The sequence below is a fragment of the Neoarius graeffei genome, chromosome 20, assembly GCF_027579695.1.
Source record: "Neoarius graeffei isolate fNeoGra1 chromosome 20, fNeoGra1.pri, whole genome shotgun sequence".
NCBI lineage: Eukaryota > Metazoa > Chordata > Actinopteri > Siluriformes > Ariidae > Neoarius > Neoarius graeffei.
This window is the reverse complement of record NC_083588.1, coordinates 62,851,358-62,876,300: the sequence shown is the minus strand read 5'-3', so window position 1 is coordinate 62,876,300 and position 24,943 is coordinate 62,851,358. Positions and strand designations below refer to the sequence as shown.

Here is a 24,943-nt window from a genome sequence, read left to right as displayed (position 1 = left end):
GTTCATTTATTTCGAATGGTGAACTGAATTGTATACACTCACCGGCCATTTTAATCAGAGCACGTGTATGTGCATGTGCAGTGTGCGATTCTTACACTCTTACATTTTTACAGCATGATGACGTAGTGGTTAGCACCTCTATATGAGGCAGTAGCCACAACAAAACCGATTTTGACCTTTTTGGTGACCTTGACCGGATGACCCTCAAAATGTTGGAGGTTCTATTTGAGACCAATGCCCATCTATCCTGAAAGTTTCATGAAGATTGGTCCAGCCATTTTCCTGTAATATCGTTAACAAAAAAAGAAACAAAGAAATCCCACCGAAAACAATACCTCACCCCCTGGTGGACTCCGTCCCGGGCGAGATAAATATCTATTATATAGGCTCCGGTTGAAATGATGGATTCTCTGAGGTGACTGGCATTGTAGTATTTTGTGAGGGGAACCGCCCAAAAGAAAATAGTACTACACCAGTCACCAAAGAGAATCCATAATTTCACCTGGAGCCCCTCAGTGCATGGTACATTTGATTTATATCCCTCGTCAAAAAAATTAAGCTAAAAGTATTCAGATTGAATCTCGGCATAACCTCACTGCAGGCAGCCATTTTTGTTGTTTACGTTGGCACGACCTTCGACCTGCGCATGCATAATGTACCATGCTATTGCCTGCCTCGCTAGGCATGATCATGATACGTAGTTCTACACACACTGAAATGGTTGTGGAGCCACAGCCGTGACTCGAGTTGGCTGTACAGCTTGAAATTGTGACGTCAGTTCATGGTATATCCAGGATATACCATGGTATATCCATTTTTTTGTTTGTTTGACGTCACAAGATACATTCCTTAATCAGTGATGGAACTATTTTATGTCACATGAGCTACGGTATCTTTGGCCAATCCTTGCATGGGAATTTTTTGATGAGGGATAAAATACACAACATACAGTCAATATGCAGGCTATTTACAGACAAGACACAATATACAAAATATATACACGACACCGTGTACACAGAGTGCCGTGAGGTCGTGCAAACAGGAAAATGTTACAGGAGGTACAAGTGGTACAATAGTATAATGGTAATGGTTCAGGTCAGATATTCATGACGTTGATGACATGGGGAAAGAAGCTGCTCTTCTGTCTGGTGGTTCTGGTTTGCAATGCTCTCTAGCGCCTGCTGGAGGGAAGGAGTTGGAAAAGGTTGTGACCAGGATGTGAAGAGTCCTTAACGATTTTCTCTGCCTGCTTCCTGGGTCGTAAAACATACAAATCCTGGAGGCCGGGCAGGGGAGCACCGATTATCCTTTCTACTGACCTTACTGTTCACTGCAGTCTGTTCCTGTCCTGTTTTGTGGCTGCTCCGAACCAGAGTGTGATGGATGTGTAGAGGACGGATTCAATGACAGCGGTGTGGAACTGTACCATCATCAGCTCCTGTGACAGACCAGATTTCCTGAGTTGCTGCAGAAAGGACATCCTCTGCTGGGCTTTTTTAAGGATGGAGTTGATGTTGGAGTCCCACTTCGAGTCTTGTGAGATGGTAGTTCCCAGGATCTTGAAGGTCTCCACAGTTGACACAGGGCTGCTGGATATTGTGAGGAGGAGCATTGCAGAGGGGTGTCTCCTGAAGTCCATGATCATCTCCACTGTCTTGAGTGTGTTTAGCTCCAAATTATTCTGACTGCACCAAAGCACCAACCGTACGACCTCCCGCCTGTATGCAAGAATTAGTATCCTCAGATCCCATACAATTAAAAAGTGTTATTAAAAGGAACGGTGTATAATGTAATACAACGGTAATAATGCCTCTGTCCCAATTTTTTTTTTTTGAGTGTGTTACAGGCATCAAATTCTAACTTCATTTATATTTATAAAATACAATTAAGTTGATCTGTTAAACTACTGAAAATCTTTTCTTTGTACTTTTGTCAGTTAAATAAAGGTTCATGTGAATTAACAAATCACAGATTTCTGTTTTTAATTGTGTTTTGGAAAATATCCCAACCTTACTGGAAATGGTAAATTAGAAAAGTAGATATTAAAGTCTGTTAATTATAACAGTATGAACAATATTCACAGTGTTTTTCTGTTAGCATGCAATACCACTATTTAGAATTATTAATGAGTTTATATGTATATATTTTACCCAGGTTGCCAGTTATTAAGCACATCTACCCTGTGAATCACTTTGTGACAAAGCACTAAACTTTAGAATCCAATAATAATCTCTGACTGGACAGATCCAATCTGAAGTACAAACTAAAATCTCAACCATGCTATGAGGCTCATCCTGAATTACACAACATTGGAAGGTGTTGATTAATTTTCTTTAACCTCGGCTGTGACAGTAGTTCAGGTGCAAATCACAGGTTTATATCAATACACTTATTCTAACAGGTTACTGTTTCTATGTTTCTTCACAGGGACCTGAATGAGGACAGCGGACTGATGTAACTGAAATGATCACGCAGATGAACAGAACAGGTTTTTGAAGTGTTCAGTTTATTTGGAAGGAAGTGGGATTAAATACTGCACGCTGACATCAGGACCATGCAGGGGTGCTTATAGTGCATCATGAAGGGTGAGAGGAAGTGAGGGATTTTATTCTACATCTCTTCACACACACACCTGACACAGGACATAAATGGCTCAGGAGATCAGTCAGAGCTTGTACCTAAAGCTGCCACTTAACTCATTAGCTTACAAAATAGGTGCATTTTTTTGTCCTTAAAAAGTCAGAATTATACTATTTGGGTCAATGATAATAAAATAAATTAATTATTAATATGGGGTATGTGGTAGAACTCCTGTACAAGTAACAAAATTCAGAATTTGAGCAAGATAAATTTATTAAATAATTATTGTCGATGATCGTGGTATCAGCACGATACTGATCCACTGTTACAATATAAATAGCTATAAGTTATCCAGAAGGTCCACGTGTTAGTGTAGCTTAGTTGATCTAACCATTATTAACACTGACTCAGTACCTTTTCATGACCAAAAACAAAACCAAGGTACTGAACAGGAGCACAGAGACCCCTCTCTCTCTCGCTCACACACACAATCACACAATCTAATATAGCAAATAAAAGTTAATTTAAAAGGACAGCTGGAGCAGAAATAAAACAAACACCTTGTCCCTCTTACCCTAGATGTAGTCAGTCAGCCAAATTATGTTTTCTAACCAAAGTCAAGGCCACTGATGAATACTTTACATCAATAAAATTAACACTGTGAGAATGTGACAGTCAGTCATTCATTCAGGCTAATAAGCCTTTGAGCATCGCTCCTTGTAGATGATCACGATCAACAGTATTTGAGGTAAGATGAACACCGTGGACGTTTTATTTTTGACTCAACGTCTCCTTTAAGTTACAGGATGAGACAGTGAGTGGTGGCTGTCATCCCACATTTTCTACCACGTTTCACATTTACGGCGATTAGCTGCTATTTCGGTCGTAAAGTCAGAATAAAGGCAGCACTGCTCCTGTTAAAGCATTAGCTACGTGTGGACATGTTTGCGATTCCCGCTGTATTGCACACTTTAGCGTTTTCCTGCACTAACACTCTTAGGAAAGGTGTTTAAATAAGCTGATGAGATGAATCGGGCCAATTCAGGACGCACTCATCTAAGCGTTAACGTTAGCATATCAGCAGCTGGCACGCATGGAATGTCTCAAATGTTGTACAGTACTGCACAATTTTGTGCATCTTTGCTCATTTTATCCTCCTAAGGGTGCGTTAGAGCAGGAAGACCAACTAAAGTGCACAACAGAACCAGGACTGATAACACAATTGACATCAGTGACAAACCGTAATAACAGGAAAAGGTTCCTATGCTAGAAACATTACTACCAGAGCCTGGAGAGTAAGAATTCAGTCTGTGTGTCAAGAACAGTGTTTCCCAATCCTGCTCCTCTGTTTCTAAACCATATAGTGCAGGAGCGGTTTTGGTGTTGACCTAACGCATCAAAAGGGGTTTCGGTGTTGACCTAATGTGGGATTTCGGTGTTGACCTAATGTGGGATTTCGGTGTTGACCTAACATATCGAAAGGGGTTTCGGTGTCGACAATGTATTGGGAGGCGTCTTGTTAATGACAATGCATTATGTGAACCAGGTGTACTACGTGCAGTGCAGGGTCTCTGATTCTAATGAGTGTTTGTTGAGAATGAAATTTACACATTGTTCCACTTTTATACCAAATATACTTTGCACTGGAGCAACGAGGTTAATGTCGCTAACACTAACGGGAGTGTATAGCTACCACTTCACAACTGCACGTCTAAAATCCTGACCTACATTGTTTAGTTCAGTGAATAGTGAAAAAACCCGGTTAGCTGAGAAAAAAACGTGTCGCTGCTGAAGTCGGCATGAACACTAGTTTCATACGCAGGTAACTGATACGACAGTAACGACAGAGTGCGAGAATCCAGTGACAATCTGTTGATCAGTGTTTCTCAAACCTTTTCCTATAAATGGCACAATTTATTGTGATTTCCTGCTGTAAACACACACACACGGACGTTGTGTTAGAGATACTCAGGAAACGCATTCATCTGTGCTTTTCAGCAGGAAGGCAGGATCCGGAAAACACTGATCTGCTACTTTTTTCTGTAACACGTTTGAACCTAAGCGTGCACTAGTTCCTTATACAGACTCTAACAGTGAGCACTACAGTGTGAAGAAGGGAGTGTTAGGTGCCGATGTCCATTAGGTCCCTTTAGGCGGACTCCATTTCAGTGCTGCAGGGTCGATCGTCTTGCCGCTGCCACGCTTCATCTCTTTGGACCGCCATTCGTCTATCAGATCCTAGAGATTAGCGTAAGCATACCGTTAGATTTAACTATCATATAGTGCCTGTGTAAAGAAGAAGAAAAAAAAAAAAAACAGTAGGTATGATTAAAGGTTACCTGTCTCTTTAAGACCAGGTGCTTTCCTTTCCAGTACTTCAGCATCTGAAGTGACTGCAGCGTGCTGACGATGTCGACGGGATTCACGGCCGTTTCCTGGCTGATCTCTGCTCGGAAGCGAAAAAAAAAAAAATCTTGACCTCTGGTATGATGATTAAAGATAAGATAAGGAGATCTTTATTATCCCACAATGGGGAAATTTCCTGTTTGCAGCAGCACAGTGGATAGCAGCAGAACACAAAGGCTACAGTTTCTTCTCTGAACAGATATGTCAGATATGTGATGGAAGTAATAAATATTGGAAAAAAGTGTTTAATAATAATAATAATAATAATTAAAAAAAATGACTGAGCACAACTTGAAAGAAATAAAACCTATTATTTATTTCAAACAATGTGCAACTATTTTGCATTTTATTTTAATCCACACACACTTATACATCACAGGTTTTACACAACAGGGTGTGTGTTTACCTTTAATGGAGACCTCCTTGCCCTGGAAGTTATGCAGGTAGCGCAGCAGCACTTCTTTCCAGTAGCTCCTGTAGCTAATGAGACCCAGATCAGACAGAGGTCGCTCAGGAGAACCCACTTTCTCCTCCACTTTTGACAGCAAGTAGCCTAAACACACACACACGCACCCCTCCAGTTCATCATCACATCCTGAGCCACAAGGCTGAACATTAGCTTAAAGAACGGTTTTATTTCTTGTGTACTGTATAATAAAACAAGTGGTGTCATGCCGTTATAGGAAAATCATCAGCGACGGGATGGTGTGATGAAGTGGAGTTACACTTACCACCCTGAAGTTGATTCTTCTCCTATACTGTATATTTCCCAACAGGAGCAGACCCACTACGCGTTTTATTAACAGTTATTCCACGAAATCGAGTCGTACATGAGCTGATAGCTGACGAGGTGCGTAGCACAGAGATTGAGTAGAATAACTGTTTTATTCTATCCACATTCACTGGATTTTGAGAAGCAGCATTTTTATTTTTAGCAAATTCGGTAAATGAAAACTTTATACAAAACGTCCGACAAAATCATTTCCGCTCAGACGGACTTCTTAAAAACCTACCGATGGCTGCATGAATTGATTTTAGTGTTGTTTTTTGTAGAAAGTGCCGTCTTGCCGAGGTATAGAACAGCTTTAGACATTTATTTAATTCTTCCTTGGACATTTCAGTTCTGTAACTTTCAAAACTTCTTTGAGCTTTTGAACCAGTTTTAAAAAATTCAACAAATTTTAATGCTTAAAGATGAAGAATGTAAACAAGAAAGCGAAATGACCGGAGCAATTTGTGAAAAATGCAACAACAACAATAATAATAATAATAATAATAATTGAAAAAAAAGGGACACGCTCTTACCATCAGGTAATTTTATTCCATATTTTGTTGGGGTTTTTTTCTTGAAATTTTTTGGGTTTTGTTTTTGAACAGAGTTTTTATTTCGTCCTCGGTTGGTTCAGCAACACGCCCCGTCATTTTGTTTTACTCTACTCACGGTATATGAGCTGATATCCTAGTAGTAGAGTAGCCAATCAGAGCACATGATTGCTCATATCCAGTGAATATGGAGAGAATAATTCCTATTATTCCACAGCAAGTTACCGACTCGAACAAATATTCTTTAACCTCCTAGGGCTTAGCGGTCACATGCGTGGACAGCACTTTATGGAAATTCGGAACAAGAATCCACATATGTGGACATACTTTTTCTCTAAAAGTACATCTTATCAAAAGATGATGCTTAGTTTTTATTCTAATCAGGTTCTAATAAGCCCAAATAGCAAAGAGAAATAAAAAAATGCATGTAAAAAAACAGCTTGGGCCTTAGGAGGTTAATAAATAAATGACACATCATACTTTTAATCCATTTATTGTCATGTTTAAAGTACAGGATTGTCCAAAGAATAAAACAAGTTGATATCTGTTCTCACTTACATTATAGCACCTACAAACAGTAGTTCCTCACCGGCCTCTTTATTCTAAATTTTTGTAACAAGACAAAAAAAATAAAATAAACCCCACTACAACCCCTAAAGAAACACGTAAACTCCTCTGTCCTGAAGGCGTCTGAAAACTTAAAAGTTATACCTTTTATTTCCGTAAATGTTACAAAAACGTCTCCTTACAGTAAACGTTACCATATCAACAATTAGACTTTTTTTTAAACCCGATTATGCGGAGCGTCCTTGTGAACGAGCTGAGCTGTTACTATAGAAACAATAACGTTTCAGAACAATTTATCGTTCTAAACTGAAAACGAATCGAATCCCTGACTCGTGTGTACTCACTGAAGTCGATGAGCATTTTGCCGTAGCCCTGCCTCATGAACTGTGGCATCGTCAGGATACAGGACACGTTGTAGTTCAGGAACGAGTTCTTCTCCTGCGTACAGTAAAAACAGGCTTTAGAGTTTGTGGGTGAAATAAAAGCGACAGACACTTTATGGTTTATTTGACCACGTGACACTTGACAAATAATTTGTGCAATTTAAAAAAAAAAAAAAATCTTCCTTTAAGTATTTCTCAAACTCAAACACTCAGGAAAGTATATTAAATGCGCTGACTGCAAAATCATCTGAATTTTTTTTTTTTTAAACTGTGCATGGCATTTTCCTCTGTCTCAGATGAACAATATCATATGGACGAGATGTGATCATTTTGATGATTTCCTCCGTTTTGGGATCGTTTTCCTCCCTCTTGAGGTAAACGGTGCAGCCGTACGGAAACAGCCGAACGCGAGGGAGGAGCTTTAACTAATTAGCATAACTATGAAACTGTGTCACACCAAGCTGGCGATGCCACCAAGAAAACATCGTGACTCTGCATCGACCTCGGAGAGTTTTGAGTCACAGGGATTTGGGTAATTTGTGGTTGACGTTTGCGAATAGATCCGTGAAACAAAAGACGACGAATATTTATATCTTTTCTCTGTTCCTGCTTTTGTGTTCTCATTTCTTTCTCTGCAAGATCAAAACATTAGGTGTAGAACTCCATACCATATCGCTACCGTGGACTCGAGCCCATGCATTCTAAGGCTGAGATAGCTAAGTGCTAGCTAGAATGATTTAGTTAGCTGTCCAGAAAAATGACACTTCATCCATCTAACCTTGCTCTATCTTGCAGTTGCACTCACTAGGCAGGCTTTCCTTTTCTTTTCTGCTGGAGGGAGAGTCGAGTCCGCCATGTTCGCCCACGCTGACTTATTTATTTTGGTTAAAAGTAGCTCAGACACGCCCCACGGTGGTCACGTGATGTGATATCATCTCTCACTTGCTTCAGCGATCTCCGGAATCGTAAAATGCGGGATGCTTTTTATCTCGGCAAAACATTCACACACAGGATACACTGTGTGTGTGTGTGTGTGTGTGTGTGTGTGTGTGGGGCAGAGAAACATCTTGAAACTCCAACAGCAATAGAAATAAAACATTTGAATTCTGGGTAAACTTTGCAGTCAGAACATCTCAATGATCATTTATTGCTTATGTTTATATTACACTTTTCTCATCTTTCTCAGTTCTACCTTATTTAATCTTTTTATATATTTTTCTTATGTTTTGTGACAGTAATGCATGACACACGTTTATAACATTGTGTGTGCGCTTTTTTTTTTTTTTTTATTTCATCCAAGTATTTGGTTACCTTGGAGAAATACCCGACGAGATGACACCCCGTGTTGTCTGCCTCGGTCATCACGTAGAAGAGAAACGGCTCCACATCATAATACAGAGTTTTATGATCCAGGAAGAGCTTGGCGAGGAGACACAGGTTCTGACAGTAAATCTATCAACACACAAATATACATTTCTCTCACTCTTGTGTATGATATTCTATCTTTTAATATGAATCTGACAAACGATAAAACCCTGTGTGCATCACTGGAACGCAAAAAGTGGCGATGAGACGCCCTCACACCTCCGGTTCTGAGACCTGTCACACGTTTTCATCATACAATGCACACGCATCTGTGTTGTGACACAAAAGCCTGGGTATCTGATGTATGCACCACCAGTGATGAGTTTTTAGACAATGGAGTTACTACTGTCCAGGTCCAAATGGTGGCGCTATACCAGAAGGTTACAATGGGCATGTGGAGATCATCAGAACCATCACCTCCTATAACCTATGAAGTTTGAGCCATATCAGGCAATGCACATTGAATTTATGATACACTTCCTCTTTGCGTGGCGTAACATATAAATTTATTGTTTCGCCTTTTCAACATCTTGGAAGATAATCGCAAATCCCTTTGCAGTTCACTTGGCTAATACAATGTACATTACAATTTTGTTCATCTTGGAGCACCCCCACACCAGGGTTTCCCATACATAGACCATTGTGTTGCACAGTGCCACACAATGGATTCCTATCGCCACACAATCAGACTCGCGATTTTAAAAAAAAAATAATAATTCCGTTGCGTATCGTTCCATTCATTCATACTGCTCTTTCTTCTCGTTCACGCGCGCGCGCACCCACACACAGAGAGAGACAGACAGAGGCGTGTACACAGGCCTGCCGTTGCGCATATACCCAGACTGCAAGTAGGCCTGTTAGGCTAATTAAAAATAACACAGCCTTCCCGATTCGCCTTCCGACCCCTTATTTTAAAAGGTAGCCTACGTCATGCTCGCGATGAGCTTTATCATAGCCTTCTTGGCTTACAGGAAACGGACATCCCTGAGTCAGGCTATAAACCAATTTTGATGCATACAGTAGCAGCTTGACGCGAGGAACCGGCCTTATTGCATTATCCCGTTTATCCTGCTTCAGCATTCATGCAAGTTATTAATAATGGCTTGACATTCACAATAAATAAGGATTTCCCACTAACCTAAATAAAATGTTGTTATACTCGCGGGGATGCCTAGTTGATGCTATCTGAAGCATAAAAACTGAATATTTTAAGAAACATCTTTATTAGCTATGGGCGGCACGGTGGTGTAGTGGTTAGCGCTGTCGCCTCACAGCAAGAAGGTCCGGGTTCGAGCCCCGTGGCCGGCGAGGGCCTTTCTGTGCGGAGTTTGCATGTTCTCCCCATGTCCGTGTGGGTTTCCTCCGGGTGCTCCGGTTTCCCCCACAGTCCAAAGACATGCAGGTTAGGTTAACTGGTGACTCTAAATTGAGCGTAGGTGTGAATGTGAGTGTGAATGGTTGTCTGTGTCTATGTGTCAGCCCTGTGATGACCTGGCGACTTGTCCAGGGTGTACCCCGCCTTTCGCCCGTAGTCAGCTGGGATAGGCTCCAGCTTGCCTGCGACCCTGTAGAACAGGATAAAGCGGCTACAGATAATGAGATGAGATCTTTATTGGCGAAGTAGATAAACCATCACTGCATCACTGATACGCACACACACTGGCAGCTGATTCGCCACGCAGGAAGCCACGCAGAAGTAAATGTTCTGATAGGGCATGCAGGCTTTGCACCAATTAGGGTAATGCTTTTTCATTATTGTTAGTTGCCTTGGTGTTACCTTAAGTGGTTTCTTACATCTAATTATGATATTTTATTTTATTATTATGTTGTTACATTATACTATTTATTTCATCTTAGTATTGGTTGAGGTAAGTGTTGAGTTAAATATTTAAAATAAAAACCTCCAGCTTGTTTTTTGCAATTTATTCCTCGAATGTCAACTAAAGAATGATTGAAAGATTGCCACCAAAAAGGCAAAAAACTAAGGTAAAAACCAAACTTTAACTTCAATTTTGGTGAGTAATTTTCATAAATTTAAAAGACAGGTTTTCCTGTCAAGCCCAGCAAACTAATGGCCTGTCCTGTAATGTAAAGTTGGGTCGAGGAATGAAACCAGGCAGGGTTCTGGTAAAAATTGTTTTAGCTGTCTTCTCTTAAAAGAACTTAAAAGAATTTAGATTGAACTGAATAATCTCAAATGCTTCTTGTAGCTTTAAAATAGTCCCAGCAGGTGACTCTGAAGAAAAATACTGTGTGTTTGAACACCGCCCGCTGTAAACACTTTGCATACACCCCAATGACCGACTCCACCGACCGCCATGACACCACCGCGCACGATTCCCTCATCAGCACAGTGGAGCACCACAAATCGCTACCTGGTCTGTGGGAAACACTGCACACGCCTACCAAATTTGGCACGGATAGGTGAAACTGTATACCGGGTAGAAGTCTCAATGACATGTGGGGGTGCTATGGAGTCTCCTGGACACACCCGGGGCCAAATTTCACAAGTTTTCACCCATGGGAACCACCTCAAAAATGACCAAGTCTTGGGAGGGTGAATCTGTACAAAAACAATAGGGCCTTGCACCTTTGGTGCTTGGGTCCTTTAAAATAAATAAATAAAAATTCTCACAGGTACATCTTCATTCTCTCTCTCTTTTTTTAAACAATCATCATCAAGGTCTCCATGGTTGGATTTAATTGGTTTTGTTTTGGGCTTTATTGGGCAGTAAAGTTCTACCACAATGTGAAGCGAATCATAATTAAAATACAACAATACAAATGAAATTAATTTTTTACCTTGTTTTTCTTGCCGTCCACTTCAAAAACCGAGATAGCGCCTTTCCTGTAGATCTCATCTCCAGGTGGATGCTTCCACACACACTTCACCTGCGAGAGACAAAGATGTGCACGTGTGTGTGTGTGTGTGTGTGTGTGTGTGTGTGAGTGAGAGAGAGAGAGAGACTTCATAACCTTGTAAAGAATTTGATATTATAATAATTATTACATCAGAACATTTTGAGTTTTTACTCCAAGTGATGACACACAATGTAAAGATATATAAGGAATAAAACAATCTGTCATGCTGTTAAAGGAAATGGATCCATGTCTGGGAGGTGTGATGAAGCGGAGTATCCTGAAGTTGATTATTTTCCTATAGCAGTACATTCTGAAGTGTTTTATTTATTAAACAATAATACTTCATGTTTAATTTTATCCATTTATGGTTACAGTTAACGTCGTGGAAAACACTGTCCATAAAAGATGTTCCTGTTATCATTTATGTTACAGCAACACGAGTCGTTTTTTTCCCCTCTCTCTCGAAAAACAAAATGAGAGAAGAGAGAAAAAAAAAAAACTTTAATAAGCCCTCTCGTGTTAAACCCGAGTGTTTGGGACTCGTCTCGTGTGTGACGTCACACTCATCAGATTAAAAGATGAATTTTCTTGGTGATAGTAAAATGAATAAAGGTCAGAGAACGGTACCATGTGTCGCCTGAGGATGGTTTGGCTCTTCATGTATTTGAGGCAGAACTCGCACATGTAGAGGCGGCCGAGGCGAGCGTACTCCTCCGGGTATGGCGAGTGGTACCACGTGTCGAGCTCGTAACAACCGAACACGATGGTTTTGATCATGTTGCTGCCCTCCGTCACCTGACCCTGGAGACGCAGTTTCTCCTGGAGAGAGACGAATGAAAAGCATGCTCAGACTGCTGACAGAGAGGGAAGGGTCAATTTAAAATGAGTTTGAAAGGAAAAGAAGGACGAGAAAGACAAGAATGGAGGGAAAGACACAGACAATGGTAAAAAAAAAACATCAGGGAAAAAAATGAAAATGAGAGTGAATTAAAAAAGAAATTATAATTAGAAAGAAACAAGTGGAGAGGAAGGAGTATAAAAAGAAGAAAGAAGGAAAAAAGAGAGAAGAATTAATGTGAGTTAGAGAGAGAGAGAGAGAGAGACGATATGACAGCAAGAGGAAGGTGAGTAAACAGTGATTTAAAACAGAGAGAAAAAAAGAGTGAATAAAAAAGAAACACTAATAAAAATATGACAGCAAAAAACAGCAAAAAGAGAAGAAGGAAAGAGAGAAAGAGGAAGAGGAGGAGAAGGAAGGACTCCAGTAGGTCATGCCGTAATGCCGGGCTGCTGTGAGCTTCACAAGAAAGAAAGGGAGGAGGACAAAAAAAACGAGGGATAAAAGGTGATGAGTTTTCTCTCTTACAAGATCCTCCGAGGCACGTGCCTGCGCTTTTCTAAACAGCTCCAGGTCATAATCACTCGTAATGTTCTCCAGCAGCGGCTCACGGTTACAGCTGGGGCTCTGCGTGTCCTCCTGGGGGGGGGGAGGGGAAGGGAGGGAGGGGGTTATTCTCAATGCGTACAAAATCAAACAGTTTGTGAGTAATGTTCCATCTTTTTGGAATTTCTGTGTATTTGTGTCTTTACAGATTTATTAATTTATTTATTTATTTATTCAAAAAGTGAGAGACAGAGCGAGAAAGAAAGAAAGAAAGAAAGAAAGAAAGAAAGAAAGAAAGAAAGAAAGAAAGAAAGAAAGAAAGAAGAGACTAGGGGAAAGCTAGAATATGGGTTGAGAGAAAAACAGACACCAAGAGACAGACAGACAGAGAGAGAGAGAGACAGACAGAAAGACAGAGAGGAAGTGAGAGAGAGACAGACAGAGGGGAAGAAAGAGACAGACAGGCAGACAAACAGAAGAAGTGAGAGAGACAGACAGACAGACAGAGAGGAAGACAGACAGACAGACAGACAGACAGACAGAGGAAGCAAGAGAGACAGACAGACAGAGAAGGGGAGAAAGAGACAGATAGACAGACAGAGAAGGGGAGAGAGAGACAGATAGACAGAGGAAGTAAGAGAGACAAACAGACAGAGAGGACAGACAGACAAAGTGAGAGAGAGATAGACAGAGGAGAGAGAGAGAGAGAGAGAGAGAGAGAGAGAGAGAGAGAGAGAGGAAGCCAGACAGATGGACAGACAGAGAGCTCACTGCGTCTTTATCTTTCTGCTCCTTGATTGCAGCGGAGTTTCTTTTCCTCCTCATCTCCGTCACTTTCTCTTTATAGCGGATCTGAGGAATAAAATCCCTTCAGTAAAATCAGGCTTCAGCTCGGATTATAAACTGCTGACTATAAGAGCATGTTACTTGTTAGCTACATTAGCTTTTTGGCTTCAGTGAAAAACTCGTGAAGGAAACTTCACGCACTGATCACGTCTCACCTGTGGCTCAGCGTGTGCATTTAACCTCGACTTTTAACGTGAATACATGTTGTTAATTGGTTCGTTGCCATTGTAATGGCACTCCGTTAGTTCTTCCTTGGTTACTGTACCATTTCTAGAGTCAGTCAAAAAACACTCTTTTTCCATGCGAGCGACGAGACATGACAACTTCCCTTGTCTTTCTAAAATGTTTACTTAAAAACAACAAGGTAAATCACAAAGTCTGGCGCACGGTCAAAACACTGTGTTGCTTCCACTGTGTTCTGACTCGAAACTAAGGTATACACAGTCAGTGATGTCACATCATAAGATTTAGAACATGAAACCTTTCCTATGTTCTAAACTCTTTTCTATGTTCTTTTTCTATGTTCTAAACTCTTTTCTATGTTCTTTTCCTATGTTCTAAACTCTTTTCCATGTTCTTAAATTATATTTTTAACTGTTTTTAACTTAAATTATTATTGCTTAACTGGCCCTTACAGCCATGGTTACCTGATGGCGTGTGGAGTGTCGGTTCTCATCCTGGCTCTGAGACAGCGTCCTCTCCTCCACAGGTTTATCACGAGAGCTTGCCTTCACCTGTGACGGAGCAGCACAGCTGATTATTACCCCACTTCACTTCTCACACAAGCACACTGAACACCACTGGGCTGAGCGTAAGTCTTGGCACCTTGCACTCGTCGGCTGACAGGTTGTGATAAAGCGGACAGCCAGAGATGGAAAAGTGTCTCTCGTGTTTTCCGGTCAAGTGGCCTGAGGGGGGGGGGGGGGGGGAAAAAAAAGTTGATGAATCAAAGTTAACCTTTAGATGAAAATACTGTGAGGGACTGATATTTGGATTTTCACAAATGCACATCATGATCTAATTAAATAACCACCAATAAATTTAAAATTTAATCTTTTTTTAGGAAGAAAGAAATGACAGAGAGGAAGTGACTGGGGAAAAGCAAGAGGTAATGTGGGCTGGGAGAGAAAGAAAGAGAGAGAAGAGAGAGAAAGAAAAGAGAGCGAGAGAGAAATCCAGGTATTGCCTAATCCAGGTATTGCACCCTACACAGGTGGCTTTACAATATATGATTTTTTTTCAATAACAATTTCCTTGTATTCAAATATTACTGACAAATAAACAAACAGTCTCTCTGTGAAGGTGAACAGGTGTTGAAGGTGAACAGGTGTTGAAGGTGTTGCAGGTGAACAGGTGTTGAACGTGAACAATGTTGAAGGTGAACAGATGTTGAAGGTGTTGCAGGTGAACAGGTGTTGCAGGTGAACAGGTGTTGCAGGTGAATGGGTGTTGCAGGTGAATGGGTGTTGCAGGTGAACGGGTGTTGCAGGTGAATGGGTGTTGCAGGTGAATGGGTGTTGCAGGTGAACGGGTGTTGCAGGTGAATAGGTATTGCGTACCAAGTGAATTACAGCCCGGCGTCGGACACTTCATGTTGAAATTGTAGCTTTCGTGAAAGCGGCGGCGTTTAGGCCGATGGGCGTGGCTTGACTCTTTGATTGACAGTTCTTTCGCTAGCCTCTCGTCTTGGGATGCATTGGGGCTGGAGACATCAGCATCAGACTCAGAGGAGCGCGCCACGCCGGTGGGAGTGCGGGGAGGAGTTTCATCCCGCTTCACATCTGACACTGATGAGAGAGAGAGAAAACACACATCACTGAGAGACAGCAGGATAGTTACTGCTTTTATGTAATAAATTTTTTTTTTATTGAATCAGAAAGAAAAAAATTTGAACATTTTCCCCCAAAACTTTATTGTTGAATTTCATTTTTTAATTTGTAAAATATATTTGTTTTAATCGTAATCAATAAATACATAATGAAAAAGGGAAAAACAAACTGTAAATGTGAGCATTAATGCAGAGAATAAAGTATATTTTAAAAGACATCAAGCTCAAATCTTAATGTTTTTCCAGATGTACACAAGATCCTTTATATGGGTTGTGAACAGGACTGAAAACAGCAGGATTCATGATGTGATATAAAATACCCTCCTACGGTAATAAATAAACAAACAAATAAATAAAATACCTGCTTGCAAGTTGAGCTCACGTATCTACTTTGTGATTTCCAAAAAGGTGAAATGAAACGCGTTTCAACATTTCATCATGTTAACATTATTTTAAAACAACAGATCCACATCTGATGATAAATCCTGAACATTACACTGAAGTGAAGTTCTGCACTCTTTGGAAATTAATCTACCATCATGCGAACCAAGCAGCTGTTCTCTGAAATTCAATAAACGATTTCTTAAAAAAAAAAAAGAAAAACAATTCAAACCAGATTTCTTGAAACATGGCTGTTTGTATCACTGCACTTCAACACTTAAGTGCTTTGTTGCTCTTATACAGCAGCAGTGCATCAACAGCTACAAGTTTTTCATGACTAAAAAAACGAAGTCATTTTTAAAAATCCTTTTATAGTTACGGTTAATGGTCTGGAACACCCGTGAAACAAATTAGTTCCTGTAATCGCTTGTTATAACAGCTGTAAAGAGAGTTGTTCCTTCGCCAGCTTCTTTCTCTTTCTAGAAAATTTAATGACAAAAAAAAAAAACAGGCAGTTTGTCATGTATGTGGTCAAGAAACTGCAAAGCGTAAAAACTCCTCTGTGGCAAGTTATAGCTTTAGTTCTGACACTGAAGACTCCTTCCATCAACACTAAACAAACATGTCCTTACAGAAACCTTCACTATAAATAAGGGATTTATTCAGAGCCAGACAAAACAATTCAACAACTGTTCACATCTTTAAACTGATCTGCCACTGGATTAGGATTTGTTTTGTGTTTTAAAGTCACTTTGGATATTAATTACATTGAAGTCAGTCTTAGACAGGAATATTAGACGAATGCTGGAAATGTAAATTATGATAAGGAAAAAAAGGATAGAAAAAGAACAAATGAAGACAGATGGCGTGAGGGAGAGATGGATGGATCAGAGTGAAGGATCTTGGGTCCGAGTTTCTCCTCCTACCCCGGTCTGAAACCTCGCCATGCTGTTCGCTCTCCGGCTGGTTCTGGCGCAGAGGGTATTTTTTGGGCGGGACCGGCTCCTCCTGCCGCTGGCTACGGGTCACACGGCGAGCTGAAAAATCCACCACCTCGGCTGAGGCCAGGAAAAAAACGCATACAGAAAGGAAATGGAGGGAGAGAAAGTGCAAGCTGCTGACTTGACAGAAATACTGCAAAGCAAATCATCATTACTCAAAAATACCGTCCGACACGTTATTTATTCACCCTGTAAACGATAAACTTTAATCCAATCATCCAATAACTGAGCTAAGAATGCAAAAACAAGGGACAAAACAAAATGAAACCTATGCAAATAAAAATTAAGGAAAATTGCAAGTTGTGTTGAAACACTGACCCCCCCCCCCAAAAAAAAACACCGTTATTTGTGATTCTTTACAGCCAAATCTGGATGGCTGATTTTTTTTTCTCCCCTTTCATTAACTCCAGGATACAGAAAAAAATTTTAATAACTAAAAACAAGAATAAGCAAAGACGGGGCAATCCACTTTCAGCTCAGATATACTGCACTGTTAGACTCATTTGTGCTGCCAAAGTTAAAATAAAATTTAATTTTATTCTGGATTTAAAGCTTTTATTGGTTTAATCATCAGCCCAGAACATCCAGGATCAACATCAACACGTGTAAATAACATCACTATCATCAGGATCAATCAAATATCCTATCTTCCTTCCTAGTTTCCCTCCTCCCAAGATTTCTCTCCTTCCTTCCTTCCTTCCTTCCTAGTTTCTCTCCTCCCACCTTAGTTTCCCTCTTTCCTTCCTTCTTTCCTAGCATCCCTCCATCCCACTGAGTGGTGTCCTATGGTAGTCCCTGAAATAAAACTCTCTAAAGCCTCCAATTAAAACACACACAGTTTGATTGTACATATATGATTACTGCATCTGATATTTGTCAGCAGGACTGAGTGGGCGGAGCCTCCTCCATGCAGGTAAAGTACCTTGAGAGCTCTGGCTGAGTCGGAGCGAGGAGCGTGTGAGGCGAGTGGTCTTCACTGCGTGAGTGTCGCTCTCCGAGCTGTCCGTGTGTTCGGCTGAGAAATCCGAATCCTCCGTGCCATCAGAGCTGCTGCAGGCCGTTCTCTGGCGGAAAAAAAAACAAAAAAAAACACACCAGTGACAAAATGATCACTTAAAACAGAGTGTTAGTTCCATCTGCAGTGTGTGGATTAAATACTGCTGCTCCAATCAGACCTGAAAACGAGTTCAGGACCTGATTATCGACAGCTCTGGGCTTCTTGTTCTTTTAATATGAAATATTTCTGTACAGGACGCTTTAATTCAGATTTTATTTCTAGCTGTGAAGCAAAAGGAATCAAACTTCTCTTTCCTTCCAAAAGATCAGAACTTACAGAACAGTGTCAAATTTCCCCAAAAGCATTGTAACACAAAGAGCATCATTAAACGGTAGAGCAAGCAGTACAATGAACACTCTCCTAGTTAGCATCAAGAGGCTTTTGGGAAACTCACCACAGTTCAGTTTGCAAAAGTTTATATCCCCCATGTTTTTTTTTTGAATGGAAAATGAAAGAAATATTTTAATTTTAGGTTGTATTTACACAACAACTGACCGAGATCATCACAAAATGAAATGTGATGTAACAAGATGATGATGGACCAAAAATGTATAATAAAATCAACAGAAAATAAACAAAAGAATACAAAAATACCCTACAGGGTATGTATATACATAAGAATATATATTTTAATAATAATCTCATCTCATTATTTCTAGCCGCTTTGTCCTGTTCTACAGGGTTGCAGGCAAGCTGGAGCCTATCCCAGCTGACTACGAGCAAAAGAATAATAATAATAATAATAATAATAATAATAGTTTATTTATCTATTTCTCTTTTGGTAGCCTTTATCTCAGGGAAGTTTATTCCTGCTTCCAGGCTCCCATCAGCACCTGTTATTTATATTATTCTTTTATTATATATTATTCTATTATTTCTTGTATAATTGTAATTTGTTATTCTGTGCTGCAAAATCATTAAAATATGAAATTAGACCTGGAAATTGTTAGAGAATATTTACAACACATTAAACAAGAAAGATGAACATTTTTAAAGTTGTGTTAATTTTTTTAACCAGTGTTTATTTATTAATGCAGCAAGTAAACACAGTTGTACTTAATTTATTTCTTCTCCTCACATCCCCAGATATCTTTTTAAAGGTTACACAAGGTGGCATAATTATTGGCACCCCATTAAATAAAAATGTTTTCTCAGGTCGCCTTCTGATGATGGATCTCTCACCACTACAGCTGTGTTTTCATTCACATTAGCTCCACTAGCTCTAAAAACGCTGCTTTCTGGCCTGCACAACTCACCTTTCGTCGAGGCATAATGCTGCACAAAGCTTGTTTTCTGCAAAAAAAAATATTACATTCAAAACTTGTGTATTACACCCCTAATATTTAACACCAACACAACATTAAGAGCTGTATTTTATTTGACTCAGAGACGTTATCTACGTTACTATGTGTACGCTTTGCTAAGCAACTTCCGGTTTGAAATTACACTATAAAAGCCGCGCGCTCTCATCACCCTGAGGGACTTCCGATTCTTTTCGGTGAGTCATTTTAACCTAGCTCGACTCATGACAAAGAGTCGATTCATTCGGCTGCTTGCCAAATTTACTCTAATGTCTATCGATTGCGTCAATGCTTCGACACAGCCTCACTCTACTCACCGATTAACAAACTTTATTTTCTGCCTGTTAGAGACTTTCCAGCAGAAGGGCGTTTTACGGCTTTTTAGACGCGCGAATCGGCTCCTAACGTTCACTTAACAAAAGAGCCAGCTTTAAGAGTCGGCTCCTTCGCGATAGACATTTTCATACGGATTTTTTTTTCTTGTGGCTACAGTCCTTTCAGAATTTCCTCTCAGAGATTCTTACAGTTTGTGTAGCATATTTTCAAATATGGTCTATGCTTTTATATCGCATTACATTGCTAAACTAGCTAACTAGCACACCACATACAGCAACGGCACAGCCAGGATACCCGGATGAGACGACGACATTTGATTCGTCCAGACGACTTTCTCAAGGGTACATGCCCAACACAAAAACTCTCTCAAACTGCATTATTAATTTTTTAAAAGAAATATTGGTTCAAATATACACCCGAATTCGAGTAAATAAATAAATACATCTCGTTTACTAATTATTCAGGAATATAGATACCAAAGTCCCGGTAGTGACGTATCGCCATCTCAACGGAGGCTGCGCAGAAACGCTCGCGTGCGGTTACGTCCCACTCACTATAAAAGCGCACGCGGTTGCTTGGCTTGTTCTCTTTCAATCGGACCAGAGACAAGATGGTGGGTTTTTATACTGTACAGTGACTTGGGTAATCTTAACTAAATCATCACCATCCTCGCTTTTGTATATTTATTCTCATACAAGATGCGTGTTATAGCGTTAGATTAACATTTTAATTATATATTGTGGAGCTCATGCTTTGTAGTCTAGCTACGTAATGATGTAAAATGGCGGCTGAGTTGGTGAAATAAGCGTCGTGTTTAATAAAATAAAGCAAAGATTTTTATTTTTCACGAATTTGTCTTTAAGTGTGATATTTCTAAGCACTCTGAGGCAACGCGTGAGCATTAATTGTTCATAAAATAAATATAAAACTGGCCTGTATGGTAGGCCGCATTTCAAATACTTTCTGACTTGGCATGTTGGTGCACTTCACTTAGTATTCAGTGTGTTGCTTTACACTATACCTAGTGCACTTCATCTTTAATAAGGAGCGGTTTGAGATTTGGCCTTAGCTAGGCTTATGTCTTGTTACTGTAGACAATTGAGTTTACATTTAAAAAATAGATTCTTGTGGATTTTTTTTAACTAAATAGTGGCTTAATGATTCACAAGAGTAAGAAACTTTTTTTTTTTTTTTTTTAATTTGTATAAAGCCTGGTTGAGTATGCTAGCTGGATTTGAATACATATTTTCAAAATTATAATGACAAATCTGTTTTAATGACAAGCTGGAGCAGGAGATAACAAACAAAATGATCATTTTTCAAAATCGGTCCATCCTTGGCAGAAATATTCAATTTTATTGATCGTAGTTATGGTCACATTCAGGGCTTCAAAATGTACCTTAGAATATTCAGACTGTAATGAAACTAAACAAACTTTAGGCAAGAATATATTTTGACGTCCTACATACCTTTAATTGCATCCTATAATGCACCGCTATCCTTGCGCACAGGGGAAAGCGGAGAAAATGGTTGCTGCTGAGCTGCATTTTTTCCAAGTGGCTATCTTTGCTGAACTTTTATTATGAAAAAGCCATAAGTGTGTAAACGAGTGGTTTGCTCATACATAAGTAATACTGTATGTATTACTCTTACGTATAGCATGTTGGTGGCTGAGTAACCCCATGTGGTTGGTGTTGATTTTAGTGCTTGGTTAATAGACGTGTCATCAGGTTTCATTGTTAATGATTGGGGGGGACTCGCGTCTGCTACTTACAGAATACTCAAATTAGTAACTTAATACAACATTGTACTGCATTTGATGTGCTTAAGTGTTTCTCACTTTCCTTTTTCAGTCTCACCGTAAGTTTTCAGCTCCCCGCCACGGATCTCTGGGCTTCTTGCCTCGCAAGAGGAGCCGCAGACACCGTGGTAAGGTGAAGAGCTTCCCCAAGGATGACTCCAGCAAACCCGTCCACCTCACCGCTTTCCTGGGCTACAAAGCCGGCATGACCCACATCGTCCGTGAGGTCGACAGACCCGGCTCAAGTGAGTGTGCATTCAACCGCCTCTCACACATGTTCAGGAGGCTGATTTTTATTCAGTTGAATAAGTGGCAGCGGTGATGAGACTCTCGACGGGCGGACATATCTGGGCCTCGAGCCCTTGCTGAATGTCGAGTACTGAGTCCAGTCCTTTTAGAAATTGTAATTCCAACTCTTTGATTACGGTGTCTGTTCTAAAATCTTTTTGTAATGTTTTTAGAGGTGAACAAGAAGGAGGTTGTCGAGGCGGTCACGATTGTCGAGACTCCTCCTATGATCGTAGTCGGAATTGTGGGATATGTTGAGACTCCTCGTGGCCTGCGATCCTTCAAGACAGTTTTCGCTGAGCACATCAGTGATGAGTGCAGACGTCGCTTCTACAAAAACTGGTGAGGGTTTTTTTTTTTTAATAATTTGGGGGGTGGGGGTATACAAGGTGATCTGTTGATCTGTGTTGGAGCTTTGTGAGTCAGGCTAACATGTCATTGTGTCACAGCTCCTCTCAGGTGCCTCGTGCCCTGATGAGCTTGAGGCTCCTCTGGCCGGTGGAAAGAGCTCCTTAGAAGCCGAGCCATGAGCCGAAAACCCCAATTGAGCCGTGAGTTGCCCCGCTATGGACGGGTTAACGGTTCTGCCCAGCCTCCTTCCTCTGACCCTGTGGGGTTATGAAGGGACTGCGTGCCAACCTTGTGCTTCTCTACTTGTTCTTGTGGCGCGCGTTCAGGTACAAGTCCAAGAAGAAGGCTTTCACAAAGTACAGTAAAAAGTGGCAGGATGATGAGGGTAAGAAACAGCTGGAGAAGGACTTTGACTCGATGAAGAAGTACTGCAAAGTCATTCGCATCATTGCCCACACACAAGTGAGTGCTCTTGTCAGCCATCTTGTTAAAGGAGTCCTTGAGGTGCTTGACCTGCTAGCGAAAGCTGTGTCTTAACTTGCCCTTCTGCTCTTCAGATGCGCTTGCTGCCCCTGAGGCAGAAGAAGGCCCACCTGATGGAGATCCAGCTGAATGGAGGAACCATCTCTGAGAAGGTGGACTGGGCTCGGGAAAAACTGGAGCAGGCTGTTCCCATCAACAACGTGTTCTCCCAGGATGAGATGATTGACATCATCGGTGTCACAAAGGGTCACGGCTACAAGGGTGAGTTGAGCACTCCTTTAATTCCTCCTGTGTGTTAAAATCTAATGTGACTCCGGTGTGTGTAGTGATGAGTACCTGAATTCAAGCGTCAAGCATGGCGCCCGAACAGCATGAGGAAACTTTACTGTTGCCTTCCTTCTGATTAAAGCACACAATGGCGAACTTAGCATCAAATCCAAGTTTTACATGTTCAGTGTATAAACGTTGCTGCTTTTTTGTAGGTGTGACGAGCCGTTGGCACACAAAGAAGCTGCCCCGTAAGACCCATCGTGGTCTGCGCAAGGTAGCATGTATTGGAGCCTGGCATCCTGCCCGTGTGGCCTTCAGTGTAGCGCGTGCTGGTCAGAAGGGCTACCATCACCGCACAGAGATCAACAAGAAGGTGAGCACCTTTACCACTCTGCAGCTACTGATCACACTAACTAATACAGCCTTGTAAACAAGTCGTTTCATTTCTGCTTTTAGATCTACAAGATTGGACAGGGCTACTACAACAGGGATGGCAAGTTGATCAAGAACAACGCCTCTACTGATTATGATCTGTCCAACAAGAGCATCAACCCACTGGTGAGTATCAGGAGTATGCTCGAGGTCCCCGTCCCTCAGATTAGTGTAGCTGGTTGCTGAAAGTTGAGAAATGGGTTACCACTTTGAGCATTAGTGCTTATTTGGAGTAATATTGCTACTTGTTAGGGATTCCTAGGAAGTATGTAGATGTCAAAAGCCTCCTCTTGTATTGGACTGTCAGGGAGGTAGTATGCCTCGAAACCCCCAGCCTGCTCCTTGTAGTGTGCACTGTTGGCCTATTATTGAACATCTAGTGCATCTTTGGAGCAGAGTAACATCCATGCTGAACTCTACTCCACCACTAGGGGGAGCTGATTAATTAATGAAGATTGCTTACATTACAGGCAGCACATGATTTTATAAATAAAATGGTTAACTTTTGATATACAGAATGCATTTGTGTAGACCTTTTTATGACTTTAATCTCTTTGTCCAGGGTGGATTTGTCCACTATGGTGAGGTGACCAACGACTTCCTGATGCTGAAGGGCTGTGTTGTCGGAACCAAGAAGAGGGTGCTGACTCTGCGCAAGTCCCTGCTCGTGCAGACAAGCCGCCGTGCTCTGGAGAAGATCGACCTCAAGTTCATCGACACCACCTCCAAGTTTGGGCACGGGCGTTTCCAGACTGTGGATGAGAAGAAGGCGTTTATGGTGAGTATCGAACGGCCAGTGGTGCTGATGCGTACGCGATGCACTGTTCGTAACCTGTTTCAGTGGTGTGGTCTGAAATTCGGGTTCCATTCCAGTGCCAGAGGAATGTTCGGTAAGGCAGGGGAGTGCGGCATGTCTGTGCATAACTCCCTGTTCACTCGCTGACTACAGTTACGAAATCTACATAAGAGTTGTAGCTTTTATTCTAGTTGATGTAAGTAGTTGACTGTACACAAATTAACCAGTTATTTTTCCTCCTGTCCTACAGGGTCCACTCAAGAAAGACCGCCTTGCCAAGGAGGAGTCAGCCTGAGCACCATGCTGCCCTGCTCTGTGTGTGGATTCATGAATCATCATGTAGCACTGCAGAGATCTTTAATAAAAAAGAAAAAAGACAAACCTCGTGTCTGTTCCTTACTTGCACTACATGAAGTTGGATTTGTGTAGAATCCAACTTCATGCTATTCCACGAAATTGAGTCGTGCATGAGTGGGTGGTTAAGCCATGTACAACGAGATTGCATGGCATAAGTTTTATTCTAGCCATTCACTGGACTTTTGGGAAACTTCTTGCAGATCCAATAAATTAAACTTGTACAGAATCACATTTCTGTTTGTAATGTGAAGAAACTGGCAATATGATTAGCAATTTGTGAAAAATGTGATTCTTGAAAGGTGTTCTTGCCATTTTCATAACATTGGGGGGGGGTGAGTAGTTATTTCATCCTCAACTGGTCCAGCAATGCATGGTCATTTTGTTTTTCCCTACTCATGGTATATGAGCTGATACTAATAGTGGCCAATCAGTGCATGATTGCTCATCCAGTGGATGGAGTAATTGTAGTGTTTCTCCTTTTTAAGGAGACTTCTTGGAGCATATGAACAGCAGTTTCCCAAGCCTTTATTGGAAACTTGTACAGA

The 24,943-nt window shown here is 40.9% G+C and overlaps 2 protein-coding genes and 2 non-coding genes across 9 annotated transcripts in view; 3 read left to right on the top strand and 1 right to left on the bottom strand.

Annotated features, from left to right (window-relative positions):
* Positions 1 to 24,422, top strand: part of LOC132868909 (large ribosomal subunit protein uL3) — a 477,874-nt gene extending 453,452 nt beyond the window's left edge. For 2 of the 3 annotated variants that reach the window (XM_060902202.1, XM_060902201.1), the window contains exons 2-9: positions 21,474 to 21,666; positions 21,883 to 22,051; positions 22,387 to 22,522; positions 22,618 to 22,804; positions 23,026 to 23,186; positions 23,270 to 23,371; positions 23,808 to 24,023; positions 24,292 to 24,422. In XM_060902202.1, coding sequence (XP_060758185.1) covers positions 21,474 to 21,666; positions 21,883 to 22,051; positions 22,387 to 22,522; positions 22,618 to 22,804; positions 23,026 to 23,186; positions 23,270 to 23,371; positions 23,808 to 24,023; positions 24,292 to 24,336 — 1,209 coding nt within the window. In that variant the 3' untranslated portion in view covers positions 24,337 to 24,422. Of the gene's footprint in view, positions 1 to 20,143; positions 20,234 to 21,473; positions 21,667 to 21,882; positions 22,052 to 22,386; positions 22,523 to 22,617; positions 22,805 to 23,025; positions 23,187 to 23,269; positions 23,372 to 23,807; positions 24,024 to 24,291 lie in introns of those variants that run through there. The other variant, XM_060902200.1, reaches the window with a different exon arrangement.
* kat7a (K(lysine) acetyltransferase 7a) lies at positions 2,488 to 19,913 on the bottom strand. Of its 4 annotated transcripts, XM_060902196.1 has the most exons (16): positions 19,602 to 19,913; positions 19,240 to 19,276; positions 17,849 to 17,990; positions 16,852 to 16,983; positions 15,276 to 15,503; positions 14,542 to 14,624; positions 14,364 to 14,450; positions 13,642 to 13,722; positions 12,853 to 12,963; positions 12,114 to 12,305; positions 11,427 to 11,516; positions 8,571 to 8,711; positions 7,221 to 7,314; positions 5,393 to 5,539; positions 4,920 to 5,026; positions 2,488 to 4,818 (listed from the first exon to the last, which is right to left on the bottom strand). In XM_060902196.1, exons 2-16 carry the CDS (start codon positions 19,252 to 19,254, stop codon positions 4,720 to 4,722), a joined length of 1,749 nt encoding a protein of 582 aa, XP_060758179.1. In that variant the 5' UTR covers positions 19,255 to 19,276; positions 19,602 to 19,913; the 3' UTR covers positions 2,488 to 4,719. The 4 variants fall into 4 exon arrangements, with proteins under 4 accessions (XP_060758179.1, XP_060758180.1, XP_060758181.1 ...); XM_060902197.1 differs by lacking the exon at positions 19,602 to 19,913 and having other exon boundaries at positions 12,874 to 12,963; positions 19,240 to 19,575; XM_060902198.1 differs by lacking the exons at positions 16,852 to 16,983; positions 19,602 to 19,913 and having other exon boundaries at positions 19,240 to 19,574.
* On the top strand, positions 22,861 to 22,956 carry LOC132869489 (small nucleolar RNA U83B). Its single transcript, XR_009650954.1, has one exon. It is a non-coding gene; the product is annotated as a small nucleolar RNA U83B (small nucleolar RNA).
* On the top strand, positions 24,062 to 24,196 carry LOC132869485 (small nucleolar RNA SNORA54). Its single transcript, XR_009650950.1, has one exon. It is a non-coding gene; the product is annotated as a small nucleolar RNA SNORA54 (small nucleolar RNA).
* Positions 24,423 to 24,943: the final 521 nt, after the last annotated feature.

Coding starts and splice junctions, on each gene's coding strand:
- kat7a (XM_060902196.1), bottom strand. Junction 12,964..13,641: donor AGCAGAAAGATAAAGACGCA/GTGAGCTCTCTG, acceptor CCCCCCCCCCAG/GAGGACACGCAGAGCCCCAG. Junction 7,315..8,570: donor TCGTCGGGTATTTCTCCAAG/GTAACCAAATAC, acceptor TACTGTACGCAG/GAGAAGAACTCGTTCCTGAA.